Here is a 26,669-nt window from a genome sequence, read left to right on the forward strand (position 1 = left end):
TTATTATCATTGTGTTTCTATGAAGGAATGGTCAGTCTCACATGTTGCCGTACTGAGCTTGTTTCCTGATGTTGGGTGAGGTAACTAGTTTTGTCTGCAGGAAACCCTTCTTGTCCTGTCTTCACTGCTTAGCAATGGCCTAAGCAGTAATGTGTCAGCTCTTGTAACCTTGCAGAGCTCTTTAGTGTGGCATTTCATTCTGGCACGTTACAGTCTGGTTCCCAGTCTGTCCAGTACATGATGCTCTGTTTCTTGCTATGAAAGCAAAAACAAAGGGATGAGGAGACATGAGAGAGGAAAAATCCAAGCCAAGGACCAAGTCAGCACAAGCTCAATGTGAGGTAGCTGCAGTTGTCTTAGAGCTGCCTCCTGGATTTTCCCTGAACTACACTGTTGAGTTAGGCTTTGGATTGGCCTTGAGTCCTCAAGGATAAGTTAAACATTTGCTTTAATGCCTACTTCTCTTTTATAGAGTTCTGCCCTGAAACTATTCAGTGGTATCCCACTTTACTTTAATCAATGCAATCTATGTCTGAAAGTAAAGCGTGTCTGGATCAATTGCCTTACATGAGCATACATCCCCTGGACGGACCTGCAATGCTGTGTTGGTTTCTGGTTACTGTTTCAGAAGGGAGATTTGGTAGGCACTATGGCTAGAAAAAGTGTACACAGAGTCTAGGTAACAAATTATACTAAATCAGCTCAGTTTCTTCTAAAACTGGGGCAATTAATGTGAGCCATTTCACACAATGCTTTTGTTACTAAATGCTTCCTTCTCCAGTCTTTATGCTATGCCACAGAACTGAAACACAAAACATTTGACACTGGCAGTCTTACCTTACATGTAAGGTTGTACTTTCTTGTGGAATTTAGACTTCCAGAGATTGAAAGATTATTAGTATTTGAGGCTGGACAACTCAAGTCTTAAGAATAGACTGGGGAAAAAAAAGAACATAATTACAAGGATCATATTAAATTCCTGTCCTGGATAAAAGAGCCAGGTGAAAAGATAGTTTGGTAATAAAATGCCTGATAACAGTGCAAAAAGAAGTAGTTTCTTATTAATATATTATTCTATGGTCATCCACATTCTTATCATACTGACCCTCCCTTGGATGAGTGGCTGGATTATGCAGACCATTTGATAATCCATTTTGACTGTTATGTGTTAGGTGAATGAAACTTGCATCAAATAAACATCATGAATCTTCAGCAAGTATTTTTGACACTTTACACTGTCAGTGCCTTTAAAAAAAAAAAAGAAAAAAGACTGTGTATGTGTTTCATTTGTTTTCTTAACAGTATTTTTGAGCCATTGTCAGGCCCATTGGGCAGTCGAGTTACTTGCTGTGTCAAATATTTAGACTGGACTTTTCCTTAGTCTGTGATTTTCTGCTTTGGATCTTCTCCAATGAAGAAGGTATCATACACGTTTCATCTTTTTAGGCCAAAAGTAATATTTGCAAGTATCCTGGCAGAATTGGCAACAAAGGTAAGCAGTTGAAGCTGGTGCTGAGGTAGAGTTAAAGCTGTTGTCTACAGGTAGTTGCTGCTTGTATGACGAAGCCTCTTGTTTAGCTGTTTGACTGCACGGAAATAATGGACAGCTCTTCTTCAAACTATTCTCATAATCTCTCTGAATGCAGCTTTGCTGGATGCTTACGGTGCTTTTAAATGCATTCTGCCAAACTTACAGCATTTTCAATCCTCAATAACACCACTTGCTTTGTTTTCCTAATGTTTCTGTAGGGTTGGGGTTGACCCAGATCAGGACCCTCCACCTACTAATGACAACTTCCAAGTCTTACAAGGAGTAAGTAATTAATATAACTTCTCTATTAGGCTGATCCTTATTTTATACTGAGATAATGAACTGCAGAAGCTACATGCATGGATGAAACCTTTCTCTCCTAGCTGGCAAATCAGTTATGCATGTTACTTTATAACATTCAAATAACGCCCACCAAAAGCAGTTGTGTCATTAGGTGTAACACTGCGGTGTCTCCCTGCATTTCAAATTTTTGTATGTATGTATAAGGCCTCAAACCTCTCCCCAGACATACTAATACGCTCTCTTTATAGCAATGTGCTTTCCTCCTCCACCAGCCGAATGCATGCTTGTAACATTGTGCAGCATAAATGGTCTCCCCTTAAACCTACACAGATAATCCTCTTGCTTCTGTCCTATAGTTGATAATAAATTTTAGCACTTGGACTTTGCTTAGAATCAAAGATTCTCAGTCAAACTTCAACTCCTGTGTAATGTACCGGAACCCAGTTGGATCTTGCTTCTATTGCCCACCATCTTTGAGGCAAAAGGAGCATTGAAAAGATGTCAGTTACCTTCAGCAGACTTTCAGAGAATCCCTAGTGCAGCATTCTATGCATCAGTAACAATCAAAGTGCTGCTTTTTTCACCTACAATACACCGTGTGTAAACAAGACTACTGGAAGGATGTTATTCAGTTTACCTTGTTTGTAAATTGACTGAGTTCACAGGAGTTTAAGGTCTGAAAAGAAAACATTTCCTGAGGTTTAACTGGGAGTTTCCTCTGTAGAAGCAACTCTCCATCACATGTTCTTCTGTCCAGATCTTAGTTTACACTCTCCCATACAGTATACTACTGCAGTGACACTAATTGTTCAGTAGCACAACTGGTTGATTATTCAGGAGCCAGCAAGAGGAAAATGAAGTTGAATGGCAGGAAATGTAGATGACTGGACCGGAGGATGCATAGGGGGCAAGCATGTGAACTTTGCTTTGTAAACTCTGGATTGTGTGATGCTGGTGTTCAGCCTGGCCAATGATACGTGCGTGAGATACTTGCTGCATTTGGGATCAGCTTTCTTATTAGCAATCTCCAACTTTGTGTGGGATTTTGCATCTGTTTTTCATTTTGTCACAGATCGTCCAGATATTTACCTGCTCAGGAAGCATCTCTTTCATTACTGAAACTACATTAGGCATCTCTGTTCTTTGTGATAGACTGAGTCCAACACATGATAGATTCCTGTAGATTGCATGTATGTTCTCTAAATTTTATGCATGGAAGTGACCAGAAGGCTGGGCCTCAAAATGCCATTTACAATGAAGTTATGGCATAAAACCAAGGTTAGGAAGTGGTATTGTGGTATGATGGCTTTTAGACTGCTTGTCAGTATCAGTGGAATTGCTTTAACAGGAAGCAGCCCCAGCCAGAACATGGGTATTCTGTTCTCATTCAGAGTCTGTGTGGAAATAACTTGCTTGCTTTTTTCCCATGTAAACATAAAGCACTTATCCATTTGTTTCCTTCTTTAGCTGTGCACTGCATTCCTAATGGAGTCCATTAGTCAGTTCCCTTTGGATTCCTCTGGCTTTCGCAAGACCAGAATTGGCAGCAAGTCACAGTTAAAGAAAATATATTGTTTGGGTTGGGGAGGCAATGAGTTTCAACGAAGGTTTAGCTCTAGGTGAATGAATCATAGGGTGTTGTGGTTTTGTTTTGAGGGTTTTTGTTTGTTTGTTTTTGGTGTTTTTTTGTGTCCTCCCCCCCCCCCCCCAGATGAGGAATACCCAGGCCAACTCTATCCTGTTCTTTTCTAGCAGTTTAGAAGATGATTCATGCAAGGCGTTCTCACATCATCTGTTTCCCTGGGCTTGACTTTGGCCTCTGGCCAAAAAAAATGTAACAAAAGTAAAAACAAATGCAGCTGCAGCCCAGCTGGTGGGAGGACTTGCTGCACAGCTAGTGAGGGGACTGTATTTTAATACTTAGCACTTCTGAGAGCTGGTGTGATGTAGCACTTAGGAAGTTTGCACTATAAGCTTCCTCAATTGTGATTTCATTGTATATTCCCTGTTAAGTGTAATTCTTTTAAGTGGGATGTATTTTATGGGTTCTGCAGAAGTTTATCAGGCATGCTAAATTCTCTTATTCTTCCAAGGAAGCAGTAGGCTTAAGGGAAAGTACATGACATACTCCTTGAGTTAAGGAGACCAACCGAGTAATGAACAGTCTGCACTGTCCTACTTCATTTATTTGACAAGTAGTAACAGGATAGCAGAGAGGCTTATTTATCAGTTTTGGACTTTTTTTCTTCCCTGTTACTGCATTAACTATGTGGTAAGCATTAAGGCTTAAGGTTCTTGCCGCCAAGTTACATCATTAAGGTAACTTGAGAATGTTGAAGAAGGCCTGCTTGTTCTCTGCACAATCATATCAGGTTTTTTTTTCTATAGAAAGTAACCTCAGTACAAGCAAGTCTCTAAATAATAATGTTCTGTCATCCACATACCATATTGAAATCTTTTGACTTTGTTGCACAGGACACTATAATGCGAATGACTGGAGTGTATAATTTGTCATAGAATCATAAAAAAAATTGCTTTTCTGCCTGAAATACTGAGTATGATTTTATCTTATTTCTAGGATGGTCCTGATTCTGAAAGAAGGAACAGAACAAAGCAGGAAAGTGCGTGGCTCTTCAGGTTATGGTACAGCTTTGACCATAAGTATCCTTCTGAAAAAACAGCGTTTCTTCAGGACGTGAAGTATTCAGATGTTTTTTTCCTTGCCATGTACCCATGTGTAGCTTTAGGCACTTGAGAGAGTCAGGTATGACAAAGAGCAAGTGTTTGACAGGTTCAAGGCACAACACTGAAACTTCAGCTTGCTGACTTGGAAAACAGGCCTTTCCATTTAGAGCATGGTATGCCAAACTTGCCAGATGGCAAAAAAAAAGTCAGTTCTGTATGTTGAAGACCTGCATAAGAAGTGACACAGACAGTTGAGAATTTCAGATCCTCTGATTTGTTCTGTTAATCTGCTGGTGTTCAGAGCACAAACTAGTTTTCTAGCACACTTTGCATGTCTTACACACAATTCACTGCGGTGAAGAGTCACCTGCTTTTTGTGAACCCTGATGTGGGAAGTTCTGGCACTAAAAATATACATGTGATCCAGCTTATTTCCTTCAGTATATTCAGAACTTCCTATGAGTGTTAATGCACAGTGTCCTTTCGTGTCTGTATTGTACTGTACTACCTCTCTGAAGTTGTCATTGTGCCTTGTTTAAACTTCCCAGCAGTTTTCATGCAGCTGTCCTGTCCTTTGTGCTTGAGTTTTTTTATTTTTTTTTATTTTTTTTTTTAACTACTTAGCGTGCTCTTAATGAGTTTATCATACAGGTGTCCCTCTGCAACTACTTACACTCACTTAGTAAGAAACAGGGAAGTTCTTTTGGCGTTGCCAAGTCACTTTACCCAGAAACTTAGATGTTTCAGTACTTGATTCCTAGTAATCTGAGGCAGTTAAAGGTACCTAAATGCCTGTGACAGGGCCTTGATCGTGTTGCAGCTTGCACCTGAGAAGTGACTGTATGGTTCGGGGTGTTGTCTGTTGGTTGGTTGGGTACTGTTGGCCTGCTTGGAGCACAGTAGCTTCCTTCCGTGCCTTGTACATCAAGATCTACCAACCAAGGAATATTGTTGGGAGCATTTAATCCTAATAGCACTTCAGAGTAAAATCTGTTTGTCATCAGTACTCTCATGTGCTGCTGAAGGGACAAAGCTCAGAAGTGTGCTCGTACTAGTTTAAATGTTCATAAATGTTAGTCATTTCAAGCAATCCCTTTGAATGTAGTGACTAACGTTCAACGCTATCTAGGTCAATTTTTGTTCTAATACCTGCTTTTATTTAAATCAAAACAAAAAAAACAATTTGTGTGCTAAGAGCAGGAAGGACCTGGCTGTGACTGACTGCCATTCCCCCTGCCCTGAAGGAAGCAGAGCTCTCCTTCCCCCCCGCCCTTTACAAAGGGATGTGCCTTATGAATAACAGGAGTAGTTGGCAATACCGACTTCCCTTCAGCAGCCACAGCAAGGAGGGGAGAGCTAAGTGAAAATTACAGTTAGATGTTTCACACAAACTTCGTTAAGGCTGCTAATAATACATTTGCTTTCTTAGTGGCAACTAGTAATCATTAGGGAAGCTTTCTGTGAACTTTGGGCTGACAAAACTGACATCCATAGGCAGAGCTGTACCTTCAGTAAAATTCTGCTGCTTTTGTTGCGAGGAAGCATTCCGCTAAAGATCTGCTGCATTTAAATTGCACGTAAGGGGATGGATGATCTGTGGAATTGTTACCTCTACCTACATCTAAATGTCAAAATATTTTTTTTTTGCTGATGTGTTCACATGATTTATGAGTAAAAAGGCAGATTGTCTCAAGATTTGCTCTTCACAGTGGAATTTGACTTGAAAAAGATGCGAATAAGATTCATTTGGCAGTGTGCTAATGCTGGCTGTTGTATGCAGAGCACTGTGCAGATGAGTAACTGGGATCTTCATTCCTCTGGAATGTGGAGTTCATTCAGTGTTGTGGGCTGTGCTCTGGGCTCAGCCACAACCGTTAAATGCAAAAGAAACAGCAACTCTGAAAAAATACCAAGTGTCTCTTAGTGAGTTTGCTTCTTTGTGATATACTTACTGCTGGCCTGTCTGCCATGGGGAAACACATAGGCCTGTAGGTTGCATGAGGGCTGGGGGAGAGTTTTTATTTCCAGGACTGGGTGTAGCCACACTTCTTGGGGAGGGAAGGAGGAAGCTTAACTGCTGTGGCATAATTATACCATGATGTGTTCCAGTAAATGCACTGTGCCAGGCTCTGCTGAAGAAGAGAGATACCTCTGCTTAAACAGTCTTTCTTTTTTTTCCTCCTCTTTTTTTTTTTTTTTCCTTCCTAAACACTCTCCTCTGCTGAGTTAGAATCAGGGAAATGGTACTAATTCACAAATAGACTTGATTTTTCTGAATGTAGAGGCTTAAAGTGGCTAGAATACCTGCAATGTGCTTATATTTAATACAGTCAAACTGATGTCAGGAGGAAAATGAAGAATTGTGGTCCTGATTTCCGGCAGCGTTGGATGTATTGGTGTTCTCCCCCAGCTCTGTTCGTGTACCAGACAAGATCAATATGCTGCTTTGTAGCAGGGATGCTTTTTAAAAAATTGTTATTATTTGGGTATATCATCAGTCTGAAGTAATGAAATGAACAAACATGGATTTACCTGGGGTCTTTCCCATGTCTACTGTCATCCTGGCAACATTGCCTGGGCAAATGCTTTCGTTCCATGCTGTGCTATGTGATTATGGCCATACAGTCTTCCCTCTGCCTTTTTGAGGGCCTGTGGTGTGCGTGTGCACAGCAGTGATGTTTTTGAGCCTTACCAGAGTAACTGCTGTAATCTTTTGGGTGTTCTGACGTCCAAGACACTTCATGTGTGGACTGAGCCATTCTAAATCATGCTTGAATTTTGAAAGATGAAATTAATAATTTCTTTGAGAGCTCTTACTTTTAGGTCTCCTTAGGCTTTGTCCATGCTATGGAGATCTATGGTCACACCTCTGTGGCTCACTGCTCAGCCAAGAGTGGACAAATGAGGTGACTGTGTTCTTTAGAGGATGTTGGGTACTTGGTATTTTGTTACTTACCTCTGTTGAGTCTTGCAGGTATACCACCTTGCTACCTCTGGCTTGCAGTCATGAAACTGCTCCCACCTGTAGGTCAGCAACACATTAACATTAAAGCACATGTATCTGCTTGCTCCATTTGACTCAAGCCCAAAAGCTGGAAGTATTGCAACTATATGAAACTTCCATAAGTTAGTTAGTTCTCTTTGCAGAAAGCACGCGGATGAAGAAACCACCCTTAGAAGGATCAAGGGTACATGGGGCTGGGGAGGGGAGATGCTTTCCATTTATTTGTTTAGTGGATGTTATGCAATTATTGAGCAACATGTCAATCAAAGGCAGAACTATACTTATGTAGAAACTGTCTTTTTGTTTTCAGTAGTGGTTTTCAAGCGCTGTTCTGTTTTCCTTAACTAGTCTAAGTTATTTAAAGCCAATTCTCACTCACAGTGGCCCTCCACTGACCACGACTCTGCCCAGCTGGTGTGGCCTCATAGCCCGCTGCTTGACAAGTCCCCAGGTTTATGATGTAAGTAAAATAACTCAATACTTCTGCGTTTTGTTTTCTTTATGTATATGACATCAGCAACTAATTTACTTGGGCAAAGGTGGTAAGATAAATTTATTGTAAGTAACTGCTGCTGTGTCCTAGGCAGAACAGAGTGAAGATGGTCAACCTGAGGCAACAACTTTTGTTAGTAGAAATCAGATGCTGTTGTTGTTCAAATACCATTTAATGATATTTAAGTGCATTGAAAAATTATAGATCTAATTAGTAAACTAGTGGTTCATGAATAACTTCAACATGTTTTGTCCCTTCTCGACACTTTTGAACAAGATTCCTTTCCTGCTGTTGCTAAGATTGTATTGAGGTCTCCTTGAGAAATGACATTGACATATTTATCCATGCCAGGAGGAAATCTGGTAGGACATCCCTTCATTGTTTCCACAGTGAGATTTAAGATGACATTTCAGAAACTGTTTATCAGTTACTTATCTCAGTCTAAACAGGTCAGCATACTAGCTGTGTGGCCATGCCTTGCAATAATTAATGCTGCTTTCTCCTGTTACTCTTGCAAGATCCTGATACATGTCCTTCCTATCTGTAAAATGCTTCTGAAGTCTTACAACTTTCTGTGAACTGATTTGTAAATACAGTCTTAGTACTGGGTGAATGCTCTGAATTGCACATTCTCCAGGATGGTAACATGTTTGCTATGTTCAAGTAGCATAGCCAGATTTCTATTATTTGGGCCAGAATTCTATTATTTTTTTCCTAGAAAGTTTCAAGTCCCACATGGAGCTTTGAAATACTCCTCACTTCTTACTGTATTAGAATCTTGCTTTTATCTGACAGTAAAATTTCCAAGAATTTTCAAACTTCTGATGCTTATTTAGAGCTATTAGTAATGCAAGAAATTGGCTTTGTTCCCATCTTTGCAGTGCCACTGGAGATCCTAGAACAGATCTAGGCTGGATGGCATCCATCAGAACAATTAGTCTACTTGTGTGTTACCCATGTGGCTATCTGTGTATGATCTTACAAGATTAGATCCTCAGTTACTGGATAAGTAACCAGAATAAGCATGTAGGCTTTGGCTATCATTTTATCTTATAGTTTGGCCCTTTTTTTTCCCCAGTACTTCTCATTCTGGGTTGCTTCCATATTTGTGATGTACTTTTCTAACACTTACTGTGTTGTGAGTAAAAGTAGAACAAGGGGCAATGGGCAGAAAGTGGAACACAGGGCATTCTGTATAAACACAAGAACATCTTTACTGTGAGGGTGACAGCACTGGAACAGGCTGCCCCAGAGAAGCTGTGGAGTCTCCTTCTATGAAGATATTCAAGTCCCAGTTGGATGCCTACCTGTGCAACCTGCTTTAGGGAACTGCTTTAGCTTTGGGTTGGACTTGATGATCCACAGGGGTCTCTTCCAACCCCTGCAATTCTGTGATTCTGTGCATGGAAACTTACTTAATGGGGTTAGTTCTGTGTCACAGCTCACCACCTGAGATGCAATGCTAATTTCATCTCTGCATAACTCGCCATTTATGTTAAAAATGCTTACAAGGCTGCTTGCTACTTTTAACACTCATAATGTGGATCTTCCACATTGTATTCTTTTTTTGCTGTTTGTATTTTGTTGCACTGCTGCCTTAAGATTAGGGTTATCAGTTCAAGATGTAATTTCTAGTTTCCTTTCAAGACTTCCTAACTCTGTGATTGCTTTTTACTTCTTCAAAGTTGGAACTAAAAAGCACAAGAGGCTGCTGTAGTTCATGTTTAAAATGATTACTTGTAAAACTTTCCTCCTGTCTTTCACTTCAGTGACCTCTTGGAAGGGCTTTACAATTTATCCTAAAGTAATGGAGGTAGATTTGAATTCACTTATGATGTGTCCTTTGAAACTAGCAGTAATTCCCTTTTCTACCCACTACTTCATTTGGATGAAGCATCTGTGTTATCACTTACTCTTCCTGATGAAGCACTCCTGGGGATTTTGGCTTTGCTTGTTGGTTGAGGGGTGTGCTTTGTCTTACATGTGCTCCCATCTGTATTTCTAGATTGTTTGGCCCTTGCATCATGCACAGTGTGACACTTGGTATGAAAGTACCAGAGAATTGAATGTAGTTTTCTAAACGTGCAAATCCAATAAAGAAACTCCATTTGCAGTATGCCATAGTCTTAGGAGGAGTAATTTTCTGATGTAACTTTTGCCACCTGTGATGCCTGTGCTGTATTCAGCGTGAGAGGTCAAAATACTGCCTGTCAGCAATAAAGACTGGTTTCTTAGTAAGCTTTAACAACTAGATTACACACTGTTACCTGTGTGACATCTCCACCAAATGTTGTAATGAATGGACAGAATGCTGTGAAGTTCCTTGAGATGAGTGGGTAACGGTGTCTTAAGTCAAAACAAACTTCAGTTTTTTGCAGGGTTTTGAAGTTAGGTACATAGCCATGATAATTTGTGAGTTTAAATAGTGAAGTTCAGACTTATGCTGCTTGAGTGAATTGAACTTACTCCTGCAGAATTGTAGGGGTTTACAGAGGCCAGTTTAGGGTTATTCTTGGAAGAATTTCAAGTCTCTGGGGATCTACTTGGATACATTTCCTGTCTTTCTTGAAAGAATTGTTCATGCTGTATGAAGCACAGTAGGTTTACACACACATTCTCTTTGCTTGTAAACATAGCATCAAATCCAAGTACTACATGGGTTTGGTCATGTGTGTTCTGTGGGAAAGAGTATGAAGTTAATTGCCTGCTGTTTGCAGTGTTGTTCATTGAAATAAGCAAGAGCATCTCAACCAGCACAAGGCCATGTTTGTTCACCATACTGTGAGAACACTGTTTTCTTTGGAACAGATCCTGTTTATGAACAAGCACAGCCTGGGACAAACCAGAAAGGACTGAGTCAGGAATTCCCACGCAGTATAAGGCTTGGGGCCCCTCTCCACTCAGCACTGTGCTCCCAAAAGCTGCCCAGCCTTTTGGAGAAGCTCAAGCATAATGTGTTTGGGTCTGCTGTCCTTGCTGCCATTAACTTGCTTTTAATGGCACTGTGGAGCTAGGAGATGCTCTGGGAGCTTTTGGTGTGCTTGTCTTTCCTTAGTGCTTCTCCAAGGGCAAACACTGTGATAAGAAACTTGTGGTAACAGCTTTGCAGCATCTTTGGTTTAATGCCTGAATACTGCTTTAAGAACTGCCTGCTTTTTGTTCTTCTCAGTGTTTCTGCTTTTTGTCTTACTTTGAATGTCTCTTCTTCAAAGATGGTGTACATATAAGCATGACAGATGTTTTTAAATAGCTCGTTTTCTTGTGACTTTCTGAATTGTCTTAGACTTGTTTCCAAGACTTTTTTTCAATAGAAAGCTTGTGAAAGTTGTTTCTGTGCACTGTATCAGAACCTTTCAATTTTGACCTTCTCTTGAAGATGCTGGCATTAGTTCAGTGATTTTTTTTTTTTTAATCAAAGAAAGGAGGGATCTTAAACTGCATTTTACTCTTTGAGAACAGCACTTTTTATCACAATAACTTTCAGTAATAAAGGATAAATGTGGATGACATGATGGTTCTGAGAAATTAGATTCAGTGTAAGTAGGGCTTGTCTTGCACCTAACACTGAACTGCAGTGTTTTTGGTAAGCTCGTGATACCTCTTTCAGCCCTGACTAGCACACATTCTCTACCACCCAGAGGGTTCTGCTGCCTTACTTTGGCTGGTTCTCGTTCTGAAATAAAAACAGGAAGTTTTTCCAGGAAGCTTTATTTATCTAGGTGCAGAGATTTTCATCAGACATCAGTCAGAATTCTCAGTCTCAACTATCCTGAACTACTGCTCCGCAATCCAGGTAGGGTTTTCTGGTCAGGCTAACCATAGGCATCCTGTATCAGTTGGACTTCGCCCTCGTTCCTTTGCTATAGCAGAAAGAAATGGTGTACTTCAAGAGTGTGGTGTGGAGAGCATTCAGCCTACTGAGGAGAACAGTGATACACATGCTTACATTTCAGATCCTGCTGAGCAATATGGACTATTTGCATGGGGAAATGCTCGCTTTTGGTTGTGAGAAAGCAAGCTTTATAGTACGGTTTTCTTCCACTATGAGAAAAACACAATTCAGGCATTTTGCCTCTTATGAAGATCATGCTAAACATGATAAAATTTAATGTTTTGCTGTTGTTGTGCTGTGTAGGAAAACTGACTTCAAGTGTTTTGTTATACTCATAGAATCAGAAAGGTTTGGGTTGGAAGTGACCTTTAAGATCACCCAGTTCCAACCCCCTTCCATAGGCAGGAACACCTCCCACTGACCAGGTTGCTCAAAGCCCCATCCAGCCTGGCCTTGAATGCTTCCAGGGAGTGGGCATTTACAGCCTCACTGAGCAACCCGTTCCAGTGTCTCACCACCCTCACAATAAAGAGTTTCTTTCTGATACCTTGTCTAAATCTGCCCTCTTTCAGTTTAAAGCCTTTCCCCTTCATCTTGCCACTACCTACTCCACCAACTTCTAGTCCTTGACAATCTATTTGACCCCATCTCTACCAAAATAAATTCATAGGGTTTCATGAGCCATTTATTTGGAATGATTTTGAAAAGAAAACGTTTCAGAACTAGTTAAAATTATGAAGAAAGCATTTTCTTATATAATTCTGTCTTAATTTCTTGGATTGAGAGTGTTCTTAAGAACTAGGCTAACTAATTCTCCATTTAGTACTGGGTAAACATTGTAAGCAGTTATAGAATCATAGAATCGCAAGGTTGGAAACGACCTGCAAGATCATCTAGTCCAACCACCCTCCCATTCCTATTAGTACCACAAGCTACTAAACCATATCTCGTAAGTTAGTTAATTTATGAACTAAAAAGTAATCTGCTAAGGAAATCTTGAATGTTAAGAATTTGGATTTAGTGAATTCTTATTAGTTTGTATGAGTTCTTTTACTTCTGAACTTACCGAGGTAGTGAAAGATACAACTCAGACTTTGTAGTTGAAATGCTTAATTGCACTCAGTCTTAGGCTTTGTTTTTCCTGAACAGCCTTCTAAATTGTCATATAAAAAATGGGATAGACAGCTTCTCTTTCCTATATTACATGTACTCCTCCAGTGCTAAAAAACCACTAGTGACTTGTCTGAAGATCTAATTCTTGAGTTCAGATCCCCCTTGTCTGCCCACAAGGGCTGTAGTTATTCAGAGAACAGCAAGCTGTTTTGCAAACGCTGGGTTCAGGGTTATTTTGAACACTTCTTATGGTGGAATTTTACCTTCTGTTGCTGCTGTATTGACATGTAGGTGAACTTATCCAGTTATTTTTTTGGTGAAGACCTAATGCTGTGTGCTGTGTAAAGGCTTTCCTTATTCTTCCTTTTTTTTTTCTTTCCAGAATCAAGAACAACTTAGAGAAGAGGATTCTGATTTTATTCTCAATGACAGCGACCTCACTGTGACATACGGCGATACAACAATAACCGCGAACGGTTCTTCTGGCCCCCACACAGCCACCACCAGCCTTGATGGCAGGAGAACAAAGAGTAGTTCAGAGGAAGCACTGGAACGCGACTTAGGAGCAGCAGAGCATGAAGTTGCAAGCAGGGGTACCCGGCTAGTATTTCCTCTGGAAGACAATGCGTGATGACTGACTCAGTACAAACAGCTCTCGCTCTGCGGATGGATCAAGGAAGACTGCTGTTCACTGTGCCACTTGAGGTGGGGGTGTTTGTTGAAGCAAGTGAATGTGTTTAAGTGGTTTTACTAAGGTCTGAAGACGTCGCCTATTTTTTACTCAAGATGCTGACAGTGGGGATTTTCTACAAGCCTGAAAACAGACAAATGAGAACCGGTCATTCTCTTCTTTTACACCACGCGTTGAATCTAAGCGTAACTGGCATGCTGCGATTGTCTTGTTCAGCTGCAGCAGCTCTCTGTGAGAAGAGGTGTGTGACAACGTTGTCGTAGACCTGAGCTTGTCTTGGCTTAGCTTGTGAATGTGGAAGAAGAAATATAAATGTGGTGATCACGGCAATCAAGAGGAATGTGTATGTATCTGAATGTGGAGAGATCCATTTACTTCTCTAGCAAGGCTGAGAAATCCAGAGGTAAAATGGGACAGTATGCCTTAGGACTACAGATGCATGAATGCAACACTGGGGAATCTGTTACTACAGTCTGTACCTAATGAATTTCAGGGAAAAAAGGGAAAATAAGATTTTGTTACTGGCCATGTGTTTAAATAGGAAGACACTGAGAGCTGTTTGTCCCTTTAGCTTTGGGTACCTTGACTGCTGCCATTAGCTGAACTCCTCTTGCCTCAAAAGAATAACACCCAACTTCTTGTGGTCTGAGATATGGCTGACCTGACCCAAGCCTGGAGCCAGGCTCTCAGGTAGAAGTCAGGAGGTAAAACTTCCTCTCCCTTTAAGGTTGCTAAAAATCAGGTGAAGATGGAAATATGTCTTGGGTTTGGGAAAACAGCTGATAAGAGGAGTGAATGAAAAAGAGGTGGAAAAGGGGGGGGGGGGAAAAGCAGTACTGAACTTTCACAGAAGTTTCATATTTCTCAGAAGAGTCCATGGAGTCTGCTTACAGTTTTTGTGTGCGATAAACAGCAAACATTTAGTTAAAAGGACAGACAAATATACTGGCTTTACCATTTGTGTCCATCCTAAAAGAAAGGTGTTTACCACTATTCTCTTTTGCAGAGTAGATGTGAAACTTGAGTGGGGCGTTGCACAATAATGTCTAAGCTACAGAAGTGATGAACTGTAGTATCATCTTAAGTATGAAAAGGGAAAATCTTTGCCTAGTACTTAGCCCACTCACACGTAGGCTAGCTTTAACGTGATGCTAAACGCTTCTTACTTTCCAGGTGAGGCGATATCATTGTCTTTGCTGATAGCTGAAAACTGTTGCGCCTTGAAGAGCGGCTCAGCTATTCAAAGCATGCTAAAATGTCGTGTCGTTCTCATGTCTCAGAAGGTTTATTTTTTTAAAACGACTCTGTGGCCCACTAATGTGATGTAATATCGGTTTGTCTAAGAAGTGTGGTTTCTTTCTTGCTGCCATTTCAGTTGTTCCTCATAAAATTGTGTGTGAGTAAATACCCACTCTGTTTCTCCTTAACTATTAAACTTAATGCTGGGCTAATAATGACAACATGCTGCTGCAGAGAAATGCTGCAGTCCTATGGTCAAGTCTACTTTCTTTCAGCTGTTTGCTTATGAGTGATCTACCTCCTGTATGTGTCCCTTCAACGTACATTTTTACAGGGCATTGATCTTTAGTGACTGCCTGACATTAAAACAACAACAAAAAAAAAAGAGGAAACAAGAAACTTTTTATTGGTGGGATGGGAAAACTGAGTTCTGTTCCTAATGGGTGAAGAGTAACAAACCCTGATAAAGAAAGATCTCTGAGCAGAGCAGATCTTTGAGTTTCAAGAAAGACGAAGATGGCAATGATCCATGCTCTATTTATACTCTTTGTAGCTTGGCTTTCATGGGGTTTTGTCTTGTTTTTGTTTTTTTTCTAAGTGCTAACAATAGAAAAAGCAGTTACAAAATCACTAAAACAACTTATTTAAAGTAAATGGACTTAATACAGTGAGGTAAACTTTACATTCACCTTGAAGGTTACCCAGAGAGTTGGTGGATGGCCCCCCTCTGGAGACATTCAAGATCAGGCTGGACAGGGCTCTGAGCAACCTGATGTAGCTGTAGGCATCTCTGTTCATTGCGGGGCAGTTGGACTAGAGTCATATTTTAAGAGTTCCTTCCAATTCAAATGATGATAAGCTGGGGAGTATCAAATCACTCTGAGTGGAAAAACAGCTCCTTCTGCAGAGATCTGTTGTTTAGGAGAAAGACCACGTACAAATTCTGGAAGTAAAAATTGTTTGGTTGGCTTTCCTGGGGAGATTGAGCTTTTGAAAGCAGTAGTAAACCATCCCAGTACAGACTCCTTTGTGTCCATGTTCATAATTCCAGTGCAAAGATATATGGCTTAATGAAGTTTGCCAGTAAGCCTAAAATGTGACTGTGAAATGGCAACCAAAATTGAGCCTAACTTCTATATTCCAAAATGGTTTGAAACACTTCGACATAGTGAGAAGAGGCCTACATATGGAAGCTTAATTTTATTCCTTGATTTATTCTTTTCATTTTAAATCTTCCAAAATTGGAATTCAGTGTCAGCCAAAGGTAAGCTATAATTCTAGCTGCTTCTTACCTCACTGGTCCTTGTTCAGAACTCCCACATTTCCTTTATTAAGGAAGTAGGGAGAGAAAAACAAAAATTAGAAAATGCAGATTAAAAAACAACTCTTTGTCCTGGAGAAACAGTATATTTCACCAACTAGTGTCTGTCTTCTAAAAAATCATTTCAGTTCCTTTCCATTAAGATAGAAGGAAGTTTTTCACACAGGGTGGTGACACACTGGAACAGGTTGCCCAAGGAGGCTGTGGATGCCCCATCCCTGGAGGCATTCAAGGCCAGGCTGGACGTGGCTCTGGGCAGCCTGGTCTGGTGGTTGCTGACCCTGCACATAGCAGGGGGGTTGAAACCAGAGGATCATTGCGGTCCTTTTCAACCCAGGCCATTCTGTGAAGAAGCCAAGCTGGCAAGAGCTTGACCTGTCTGTGCAGCAGATGTAATTTCTTTCAACTTTGGTGTGAGGTTTTGAGTAGAAAACAAAGTTGAAGATTGCAGTGAATGGCAATCAATACATACTAAAATACGCTTCATGTGGAAAGAGAGGATGTGTGAGATGGTCCTTGCAGAATGAGGTGTTGCTTTAGTAGCATGAGATGTTGCAGCTGACATGGCTGCCCTTGTACTTGGGACTGAGAGATTCCTCCCTTCAGATTTTTGCTTTCTGCATCATCAATCAGACTGAAAACTTTCACCTGATGTTGCCAAGGAGTTTGCTGATTTGAGTCCCTGCGGATGGGAAAAATGACGTCCCTGATCTTCTTTCAGTACTTCATAGAAGCAAATCCTGACACTAAAACAAGACAGGTCTGCAGGAGTTGTTTCTTATGCCAGCAAGTCTTTAATTGTATTCAAATCTCTAACAATACACAAGCATAATGCTAACATCATGTTTGAGCAGACTAAGAAGTGACCTGAACTTTTCTGTACATTCATCTACAATGTTTGGGAGAGGAATTAGAGATTCATTTACAGAATTAGAAGATACTAAAATAGGTAGAAAATTGGCATTTTTGTGCCTATCTTGCTGGCTGGGTAAGAAAAAAAGGTGTTTTGTGTCAGTCACCCTGCAGGTGTTTGTGCAAAAGAGCCAATTCTTGTACCTTCTGTTGGATTCTAGGCAGATCATCTGTTAAAGGTGAGGAGCTGTTACTGGGTTCTGTAAGTAGAAGGAACAGTATAGGAGCAATCCTGTTACAAATGTGGGCTTAACCTTGTATTTACAAGGTGCTTTTTGTGAGAGGTGTTTAAATGCTTCTGTGGGCTTCAGTAGTAGCTCCAACACACTGACTTCAAGTCAAGCCCTCAGAAAAGAGGGAGACTGGAGCAAGTGTGTCCTTGCTGTGTGCTCCATGTCTGATGTGCAGACACCTGACTTGTGTTGGGGAAAGGAGCAATGTAACCTACCTTCTCTGATTTAAAGAAAATAAACAGTGAACAAGGATATCAGAAATAGCATTGCCAGTAGGAGCAGGCAGGTGATTGTCCCCCTGTAATTACTTTTGTTGAGGCCACCCCTTGAGTTCTGTGTTCAGTTTTAGGACCCTCGCTACAAGAAAGGCATCAAGGAACTAGAGAGTGTCAAATGAAGGGCAATGAATCTGTGAAGGGTCTGGAGCACAAGTCTGATGGGGAGCAGCTGAGGGAACTGGGATTGTTCCGTCTGTAGAAGAGGAGTCCTTATCACTGTCTATAATGACCTGAAAGGAGGCTGTTGTGAGGTTGGAGTTGGCCTGTTTTCCCAAGTAACAGCGATAGGATGAGTGGCAATAGCCTCATGTTGTTGCCAGAAGAGGTTCAAATTGGATATTAGTAAAAATGTTATCTCTGAAAGAGTAATAATGTATTGGAACTGGCTGCCCAGTGAGGTGGTAGAGTCATCATCCGTGGATGTTTTTAAGAAAAGCATGGATATGGCACTGAGTGACCTGGTCTAGAGAAGTCACAAGCATGGGTTGATAGTTGGTCTAGAAGATCTTGTTGGTCTTTCCAACCTTAATGATTCTACTATTCTAAGGGTAAAGTGTTAAATACTTGGAAATTGACGAAGTCTGGCTCTATTCCAAGGATATGAATTTTTTGGCCTACAAAAAATGTTTTTTCACGGTGAAGAAATTTCCTTTGGGGAAAGGACTGCAGAAAATGCAAGCTGAGGAAAGAAAACCACAACAGTGTTCTTGGCTGGACTTGCAGTGAACTGATCTGAGGTGAGTATGTAGCAAAGGTTCTAGTGATGCTCAGCAGTATGATGGCCACCGTGTTTTACTCCTGGCAGGTGGAAGGACCTCATAGTAGGAAGTGCAACACCTTAATAAACAGCCCGAGCGATTTATAATAACTAGGAGGTCACATCCTGTGATTTTAATCATTCAGCAGGACCATTTGTAGGTTGGTGTGGAAATGATGGTCTCTCCTGTGTAACTTCGATTCAACTTGGCTTGCAATCTCTCTTCTGGCAGTATTGATCAGACTTAATTCTGAACAACAAGGCTCCAAATGCTAATATGTTTTGCATGCCTTTTAAGGAGAGGTGCAGTGTTTCTTTTAACTCTGTTTGAAGTAGCTTGCAAGAATAACATGCCTGACCTCGGGCTTGGCAGACATGGTCTCTGCTTCTGCACAAGTGTGGGAATGGAATTTGAGTACTCAATAGTTTCAACTCGGTATGCTTTTCTTTAAGATGGGGGTGAAGGGAGAACCTTTTTGAGGAGAAACAGGGAACTTGCAGATACATCAGCAGCAGGGAACATTCCTCTCCAAAACATGGAACTTATGACCCACTGAGACTTATAACAAGGGAGGGTAAGAGATGACTGGAAATCATGCAGGAGAGAAGGCAGTAAATACCCCACGCAGCTTTTGTGCAATCTGTCCTAACTAGCGTGGCAGTAAGAAGGATGGAGCTGCTTCGTAGCATGAAAGTGTTCTGAAGAGAAAAACACACTGAGTAACAATTTCAAATGTCCTTACAATGAAAACTGTTCTTTGCAAGCAGCAGCTGACACAAACCTTACTTGTGGAGTTAGGAGGGTCGTGTGACCCAAGTTTGGAGAAGAGATTTGCACACTGCAGTGTGAAACCACAGATTCCTCTTGGCTTGTGATGTTGGGAGCGCCCTTCTGAAAAATGTGCCCATAAAGTGAAAGAGAAGGAAAGAGGGGAGGAAACAGTGAATTTCAGAGCCAGGAAATGGCTTTAACAGGCAGCTTTACTGCAGGAACAGCACTGTAAACAATTGTTGCTGTTAATCTTACAGTCCCAAATGCTGAGTTTGGCAGATTTCTGCATAACTTATCCTAAAGAAAGGGTGATGGGATAACTCAGCAGGAATTCAACTGTCCCCTATCCTAATTCATCATAGGTTTGAAGGCTTTTATAAGGAAAGCCTGATTCAATTCTAATCTAGGGCAAGGTAAGGAATGTTTAATGGTTTTGTTTTTTTTTTTTAATAATTTCACTCTATTTTCTTGAATCTAAAAAGTCATCAGTAAGTTTGGATGTTGTTTTTAAGGTAACATCAGTCTGATGAATGTGAAAGTGCCTTAATCATGGATAGACACAGACAAGATGTAGGTGCAGGCAATCATAGTTGAATCTGTGTGCAGACCCAGATGAAATGCCCTATCTTGAATTGTTATGTGATTTGTACAGGCTTTTGCACCGAACTTAGGTACTTGTGACAGGAAAAGGGCTTAAGTACTGGGATCAATTCAGATTTTCAGTTAATAAACTATCTGGTTTGGATACTCTATCCGATACACCTTTATCTTATGCTACTTTCTTAATCATGGTCTGTTACACACCACCCTACCTGGGTGGGCTTGTGGACTTTCAAAATACCGTTGAAGTGTGAAGCTTTATCTGGGGACCGAAACTTAGCAGGCAGTTTATGGTAATATATACTGGAGTAAAGGACTTTCCAGCTTTTTCCCATGCTGTGCTGGCGAGCTCACTGCCATACAGATCATCTTGAGAGAGATCGCTTGGCATGTGCAGGACAACCAGGGAGGGGATCAGGCCCAGCCAGCATGGGTTCACAAAAGGCAGGTCCTGATTGACCAACCTGATCTTCTTCTATGACCAAGTGACCTACCAGGTGGATGAGGAAAAGGCTGTTCATGTAGTCTACCTAGACTTAAGCAAAGCCTTTGATGCTGTTTCCCACAGTATTCTCCTGGGGAAACTGGCTCCCCGTGGCTTGGACAGGTACATTTTTTGCTGGGTAAAGAACTGGCTGCACGAACAGGTCCAGAGAGGGGTGGTGAATGGAGTTAAATCCAGCTGGTGACCAGGCACAGGTGGTGTTCCTCAGGGGTCGATACTGGGGCCTGTTCTGTTCTGGATCATTATTTATGACCTGAACGAGGGGATTGAGTGCATCTTCAGTAGGTTTGCACCATGGGAGACTCAGTTTGGATATTAGGAGAAATTTCTACTATGAGTAGTCAGGAGCTGGAACGCCCAGGGATTTGGTGGAGTCACCATCTCTGGATGTGTAAAAGGAACACTCAGATGTTGTACTAAAGGATGTGGGTTACTGGGGAAACATTGGTGGCAGGTGGATGGTTGGACTGGATGATCGTGGAGGTCTTTTCCAACCTTGGTGATTCTATGATAGGTGCCAGTGGGGGGGGGAGGTCCTGTTGCAGTGGTATGGATAAAGGCAGTGGCCCTCCCAGGCCCATATTCTGTGGTACAGAGCTGGAGAAGATGTGTATTGGTGCACGTAAATGGGCAGCAGAGCCCAGAGTCATATTTCTGGAGAAACAAACATTCAGGTTAGCTTTAGTGTTTGGTAACATTATACTTTTTGTTTAATTTTCAGGTGCCTTTGGTCTCTTGCATTTCTTAAATGTTTCTGAACTCAAAGGCATCCCATATAAGAACATTTGATATGCAAGTTAAAAAAAAATAAAAATAAAAAATGGTGGAAGTATTCAGGCTTCATTGTTATGCCTGAGCACAATGCCAGAGCTGTGCTGTGCAGCTTGTGGAAATCTGGTCAATTAGATAGCAGTAATTGGAAATACTACACTTGCAGCCCACTTTGATGTAGTTATTTGGAGGAAAAAAAATGTGTTCCCTCAGAGAAAGTGAGTGCTTGACTTAAAAGGATTTTGCTACACTGTTAAAATATTTGATTTCAGCCTATAATAAATAGATTGAATGTATTTGTAACTAATAATGTCTCTGACATTGCTATTGCGGGGGCAGGGAGAAGTAGGCCGTGCAGTCCTGTGTTACAGCATATTCATGAAGTTTATTTCTGGCTTGTAGTTTAATCAAAGAAGCTGTCATCCACCGATTCCAAATTTTGGTCCCAGATTGCCTGACTTGTCTTGGTGTCAGCACAGAGTAATTGCAGCAAACAGGATGCCAGGAGATGGGTGATTACCATGGTGAAATAGCAGCTCCCAGCATGAGGGGTCACAGTATTTTGATGATGTTAAATAGCAATGGGTTATTCTTTAACTAAACAGAGGAGAAAAAGAAGAGAGGAAAAAATAAAAATGTATTGTAAAAGCTGTGTTCTAGGGATAGTAGATGGACGGGGAATAGATTTCAGTTAACACGCTTCACTGACCACAACTCAGGTGGTTAAATATATATTTATTGAATCACAGAATCACAGAATTGTAGGGGTTGGAAGGGACCTCCAGAGATCATCGAGTCCAACCCCCCTGCCAAAGCAGGTTCCCTACAGCAGGTCGCACAGGTCGGCATCCAGGCAGGTCTTGAACATCTCCAGAGAAGGAGACTCCACCACCTCCCTGGGCAGCCTGTTCCAGTGCTCCGTCACCTCACTGTAAAGAAGTTCTTGCACACATTTGTGCAGAACTTCCTATGCTGCAGTTTCTGGCCGTTTCCCCTTGTCCTGTCTCCACTCACCACTGAAAACAGTCTGGCCTCACCATTCTGCCCCCCACACCTCAGATATTTATAGACCTGGATCAGGTCCCCTCTCAGTCTCCTTTTCTCAAGGCTGAACAGACCCAGTTCACTCAGCCTTTCCTCATAGGAGAGATGCTCCAGGCCCTTCACCATCTTCGTGGCCCTCCGCTGGACAATACATTGTCCTTAAGCAATTATGGTCTTAAGTTAGCAAATGCTCAACAGACAACAATTCCAAATGTGCACTAACAAACAAACAGTCCTGGCAAAGCATACTACAAATGATACGCACCCCCCGCTCCCCACAGAATCATTAGGTAACTCATGGAAAGCCCAAAAGTACACAGTGCACTGCACAAGCTGCCAGGTAATGGAGTCCGCCCATTCCTTCAAAGCACACTATTAGACCAAATTCTTTGAGAAAGAGCCATAACCAATATCCCCTGGAAAGAAGGGAGATTTCAAGATCTTGCTGGGGAGGATAATGTGACCTGATGTTCAGTGGTCGGTGCAGACAGGGTTGGTGACCCTGCACATAGCAGGGGGTTGGAACCGTGTGATTGTTGTGGTCCTTTTCAACCCAGGACATTCCATGATTCTATACTCTGTTAGTGACTAGTCTCTACTGGCATTGTTACTTAATTGCTACAGTGCACCCTGTGTCTGCTGTATGGAGTTAGTCTGATAAGCTATGTGTGGATTGCTTCATTAAAAAAGAAAAGCAAGGAAGACCTCCCCTGGGTTCTACAAGAGTTGCTTACTTAAGCCTAGAGCCATGAAACCACACCTGTGAGTTCTGCCCCATGTTTTGTCTTGGTGCAGCATGACTTGACATGAAACAACACAACAGAGTGGCAGTACATTCAGGCAGAAATTGCTGGCTTGGGCTCTTGACATCGGTTTAGGCCATGACTGGAAGGGGCAGAATCAGGTTTATTGGTTCTCTCAGTGACATAATTGCTGCAGGCTATATACCAAAAGGATAAACAAGACAACAAGGCAGGAAACTGCTACCAGATCATCAGCTGGTCCTGTTTTCCATCCCTTACCTAATTATGCCTTTCCCTTTCTTCTGCCTGCCTTTTCAAGAGAATTCCACAGCTGGTACTCCTGGCTACGTTTGAACACAGGGTTAATTCCTCGTCCTTGCACTCCTTTCCAAAAATGAGAGGCTTGCGTGTTGCATGGAGCTCCTGCTTTGTTAAAAGTTTCAGGTTCATTGTGAACACAGACACCTGTTATAGGTCAGCCAAGTGCTTTGTCTTTACTTTCCACGCTGTCTTCACAGCTCAATGTAGACCTTGGAGCTGCTGAGAAGTAGCGGGTATGTATGCGCTCCTACCGCTTCTGTACAGGTCACTGGAGTTACGTGGAGTTACTGTGTGCTGCACCAGGAGAACCCACGGCCATGCCATCAGGATTCAGGTCATCTATCGAACCTCTGATTTGATTGGTGATGGTGGCAGCTTGTTCTGTACTTCAGCTGAGAAGCCAGGAGGGTGGATTGTTCTCTGAGGTTAATGCCAGCAGCTCAGCTGTGTCCTCACAACGCAGAACCGGAGTTCCCATCCTTAAATGTAATTAATGATTCCCTCATAGGAGTATTCAACACTTGCTCAGATTACCTATTATTTAAGTAAGGGCCACAAACAGCTGACAGTAAATATTATTATAAGCAGCAGTAAAATGTAGATGTACATCAATATGGGTGTGATAGAGGGGACTGCCACTGGAGCAGGTCCAAAGGAGGGCAACAAGGCTTGTGAAGGGCTTGGAGAATATGCCCTACAAGGAGAGACTGAAGGAACTGGGACTGTTTAGTGTGGGGAAGAGGAGGCTGAGGGGAGACCTTTACTGCTCTCTTCCAATACCTGAAAGGTGCTTACAGTGAGAGCGGGGTTGGTCTCTTCTCACTGGTGACAGGTGACAGGACAAGAGGAAATGGCCTCAAGTTGCACCAGGGTAAGTTTAGGTTGGATATCAGGAAACACTTCTGTACAGAAAGGGTTGTGAAGCACTGGAATTGGCTCCCCAGGGAGGTGGGTGAGTCACCATCCCTGGATGTGTTTAAAATCTGTTTGGATGTGGTGCTCAGGGACATGATTTAGCAGAGGGTTGTTGGAGTCAGGGTAGTATGGTGAGGTTGGAACTGGAACGTGTTTTAGATAGCAGTCTTTCTTGATCCTTTCCATCATGAAGTTGGGCTGAAGCCTACACCTGCTCTATGTTTGGGAGTGTAACTTTTCCAATATCACACTGTACATGCACAGCAGGAACTTCCAGACAAGGTAGTGCAGTTCCTCTACCTGCTCTGAGTGAGGGCAAGCCACCCTTCTTGCTCCAGTTCACCCAGCACTCAGGAAGGGAAGGAAGCTCTGCAGTAAATCTGAATGTGAGAAGTCATGGTTTGCTGTAGTTAAGTAGGTTTGGGCATTTGAAATGTGAACGTGCAAAACCATGTAATCGGGTAAGGGATGAAGTTCAGATCTGGTATTTAATGAGAAAGGAATTCCTCTTCAACATTACCAAGTGTTATATTGGAAAGCAAAGCCCTAAGAAGATTACAGCTATTTCCTGCCTACAACCACAGGGCTTCTTTGTTCAGGACAATGAGCAACTGATGCTTTTAATGCTACTTGTTTTCAGATCTTCTGTCCTTTTTTTTTTTTTTTTTCAATCCAAATAATCTATTGCTCTTTTCCATTACGTTTTTCTCAGATAGCTGGGAAGATCCTTCTCAAGTTGTGACTAGTTAGGCTTTTTAAGGGTTCTCAGTAAGTTCTCAGTGCGCAAACACCAGCTGGATATTTGAACTAGATCAAACAGGAGAGGAGTGGAAATAGTGGTATGAGATGCTGATAAGAACTGAACTGTGCCTGATGAGCTGTGGAAGTTCGATAATGTCTTTCTTTGCCCTGGGCATTCTGTGTATTCCCTAATATAAACAATAAAGATGTTTGTGTTTGCAACCTAATATCGCTTTTCTGTTGCAAGATATCATAGGTGTTTAAACCAAGTTCAGTGTTTGCAAAGAAACTGAATTTTGTTCATCCATTGACCTCCTGTTTTCCCTAAGCAAGAATGGGATCACTAAGTGAAAGCTGTTATTCCCACCAGGCTAACCCACACACATAGGACCCACTGACTTCTGCAGCACACTCACAGTACCAGAAGCCGTGTAAAGCCGTGCAAAGAGGTTCTTCAGTTTTGTTTGTTTTTCATAAACAAAATTCACATTCAGATTTGTGCAGTGCTTAGAAATGTAACTTTTTTTAAATCCACTGTTTAGGTGTTCTGAACCATCTGATTAATGAAATAAGCCTGTCAAATTCACATCTATTAAAAATATTAAAACCAAGCCTCCTTCTCTTCTTATGGGACAAGAAAATGTATTTAAATGCTACATGATTATGTCTACTCTGAGCAATGGAAGCATAGTAAGCTGGCATCTTACCAGTTGCAGCCACAACATTACAAAGTAGTTTTTAAATTGGTGCTCAGATCTAAAGATGCTTACAGTGCTGCAGCTGCATTAAAGAGGAACTATCCACTTTCCCTCATTGTTTTTTTTACCCTCATTGGTTTAAAGCCATCAAATGCAGAATTACCATCTCACAGGTAGATAAAAGCCTGCAGACATTCAAAAGTCGGTCTTGGGAATTACTCTGTGGGACCTCTCACTGCTTCAGCATTCACCATTTCAAAGCATCATTAGAAGAGGAAGAAGTTGTATTAACCAAATGCTTACCTCAAAATTATTCTGTTCATAACATCACAGGAGACTTATCTCCTATTTAAGCATATTCCACGCAATAGAATCATAGAATCACTGAAGTTGGAAAAGACATCTGAAATCACCTAGTCCAACCATCAAACCACCACCACCGCCATGCCTGCTAACCGTGTCCCTCACTGCCACATGCTCACAGTTCTTGAACACCTCTGGGGATGTGAGTCTGTAGAGAGTAATAAGGTCTCCCCTGAGCCTCGTCTTCTCCAGGCTGACAATCCCAGTTCCCCCAGCTGCTCCCCATCAGACTTGTGCTCCAGACCCCTCGCAGCTTCATTGCCCTTCTCTGGACACACTGCAGGGCTTCAATGCCTTTCTTGTAGTGAGGGGCCCAAAACTGAATGTAGCACCCAAGGTGCATCATCACCAAGGCCAAGTATAAAGATGATCACCTCTCTGCTCCTGCTGGCTGCATTATTTCTGATACAAGCCAGGATGCCCTAGGCCACCTGGGCACACTGCTGGTTTTTATTCAGAAGGCTGTCAACTAACACTTCCCAGACCCTTTTCCTCTGCACTGTTTTTTAGCCACCTGCTGTGCTTCCACAGCAAGCCACCTGTAAGTCAGTTATAAAATTATCTGAGTTTGCTCGGTTTTAAAACTGCTTTCTAGGAGTTTCCTTCAAGGTTACCATGACCAGCCTACAGGGAACACATTAACCTAGAGCAGGGAGCCAAGAGCAGCAAGAGGTTTATTCTCCATGGAAGTATTAAGACAAATACACATAAAATCTTGTCAGAAGATAAAGGTTAGCTCCTTTTCAACCCAGGAACAAAATGTGAGTAAAATCAGCTTGATGCTTCCAGTGTGAATGTAGCAGC

General features: G+C 41.7%; 1 protein-coding gene across 3 annotated transcripts in view; it reads left to right on the forward strand.

Moving 5' to 3' along the window:
- Positions 1-15,059, forward strand: part of SLC9A7 (solute carrier family 9 member A7) — a 67,284-nt gene extending 52,225 nt beyond the window's left edge. For 2 of the 3 annotated variants that reach the window (XM_052664822.1, XM_052664823.1), the window contains 4 exons: positions 1,750-1,813; positions 4,413-4,495; positions 7,878-7,983; positions 13,344-15,059. In XM_052664822.1, the coding sequence (XP_052520782.1) occupies positions 1,750-1,813; positions 4,413-4,495; positions 7,878-7,983; positions 13,344-13,592 (502 nt within the window). In that variant the 3' untranslated portion in view covers positions 13,593-15,059. Of the gene's footprint in view, positions 1-1,749; positions 1,814-4,412; positions 4,496-7,877; positions 7,984-13,343 lie in introns of those variants that run through there. The other variant, XM_052664825.1, reaches the window with a different exon arrangement.
- Positions 15,060-26,669: the final 11,610 nt, after the last annotated feature.

This window comes from Tympanuchus pallidicinctus, unplaced genomic scaffold (genome assembly GCF_026119805.1).
Source record: "Tympanuchus pallidicinctus isolate F22 unplaced genomic scaffold, pur_lepc_1.0 scaffold6, whole genome shotgun sequence".
In the NCBI taxonomy this organism is placed as follows: domain Eukaryota; kingdom Metazoa; phylum Chordata; class Aves; order Galliformes; family Phasianidae; genus Tympanuchus; species Tympanuchus pallidicinctus.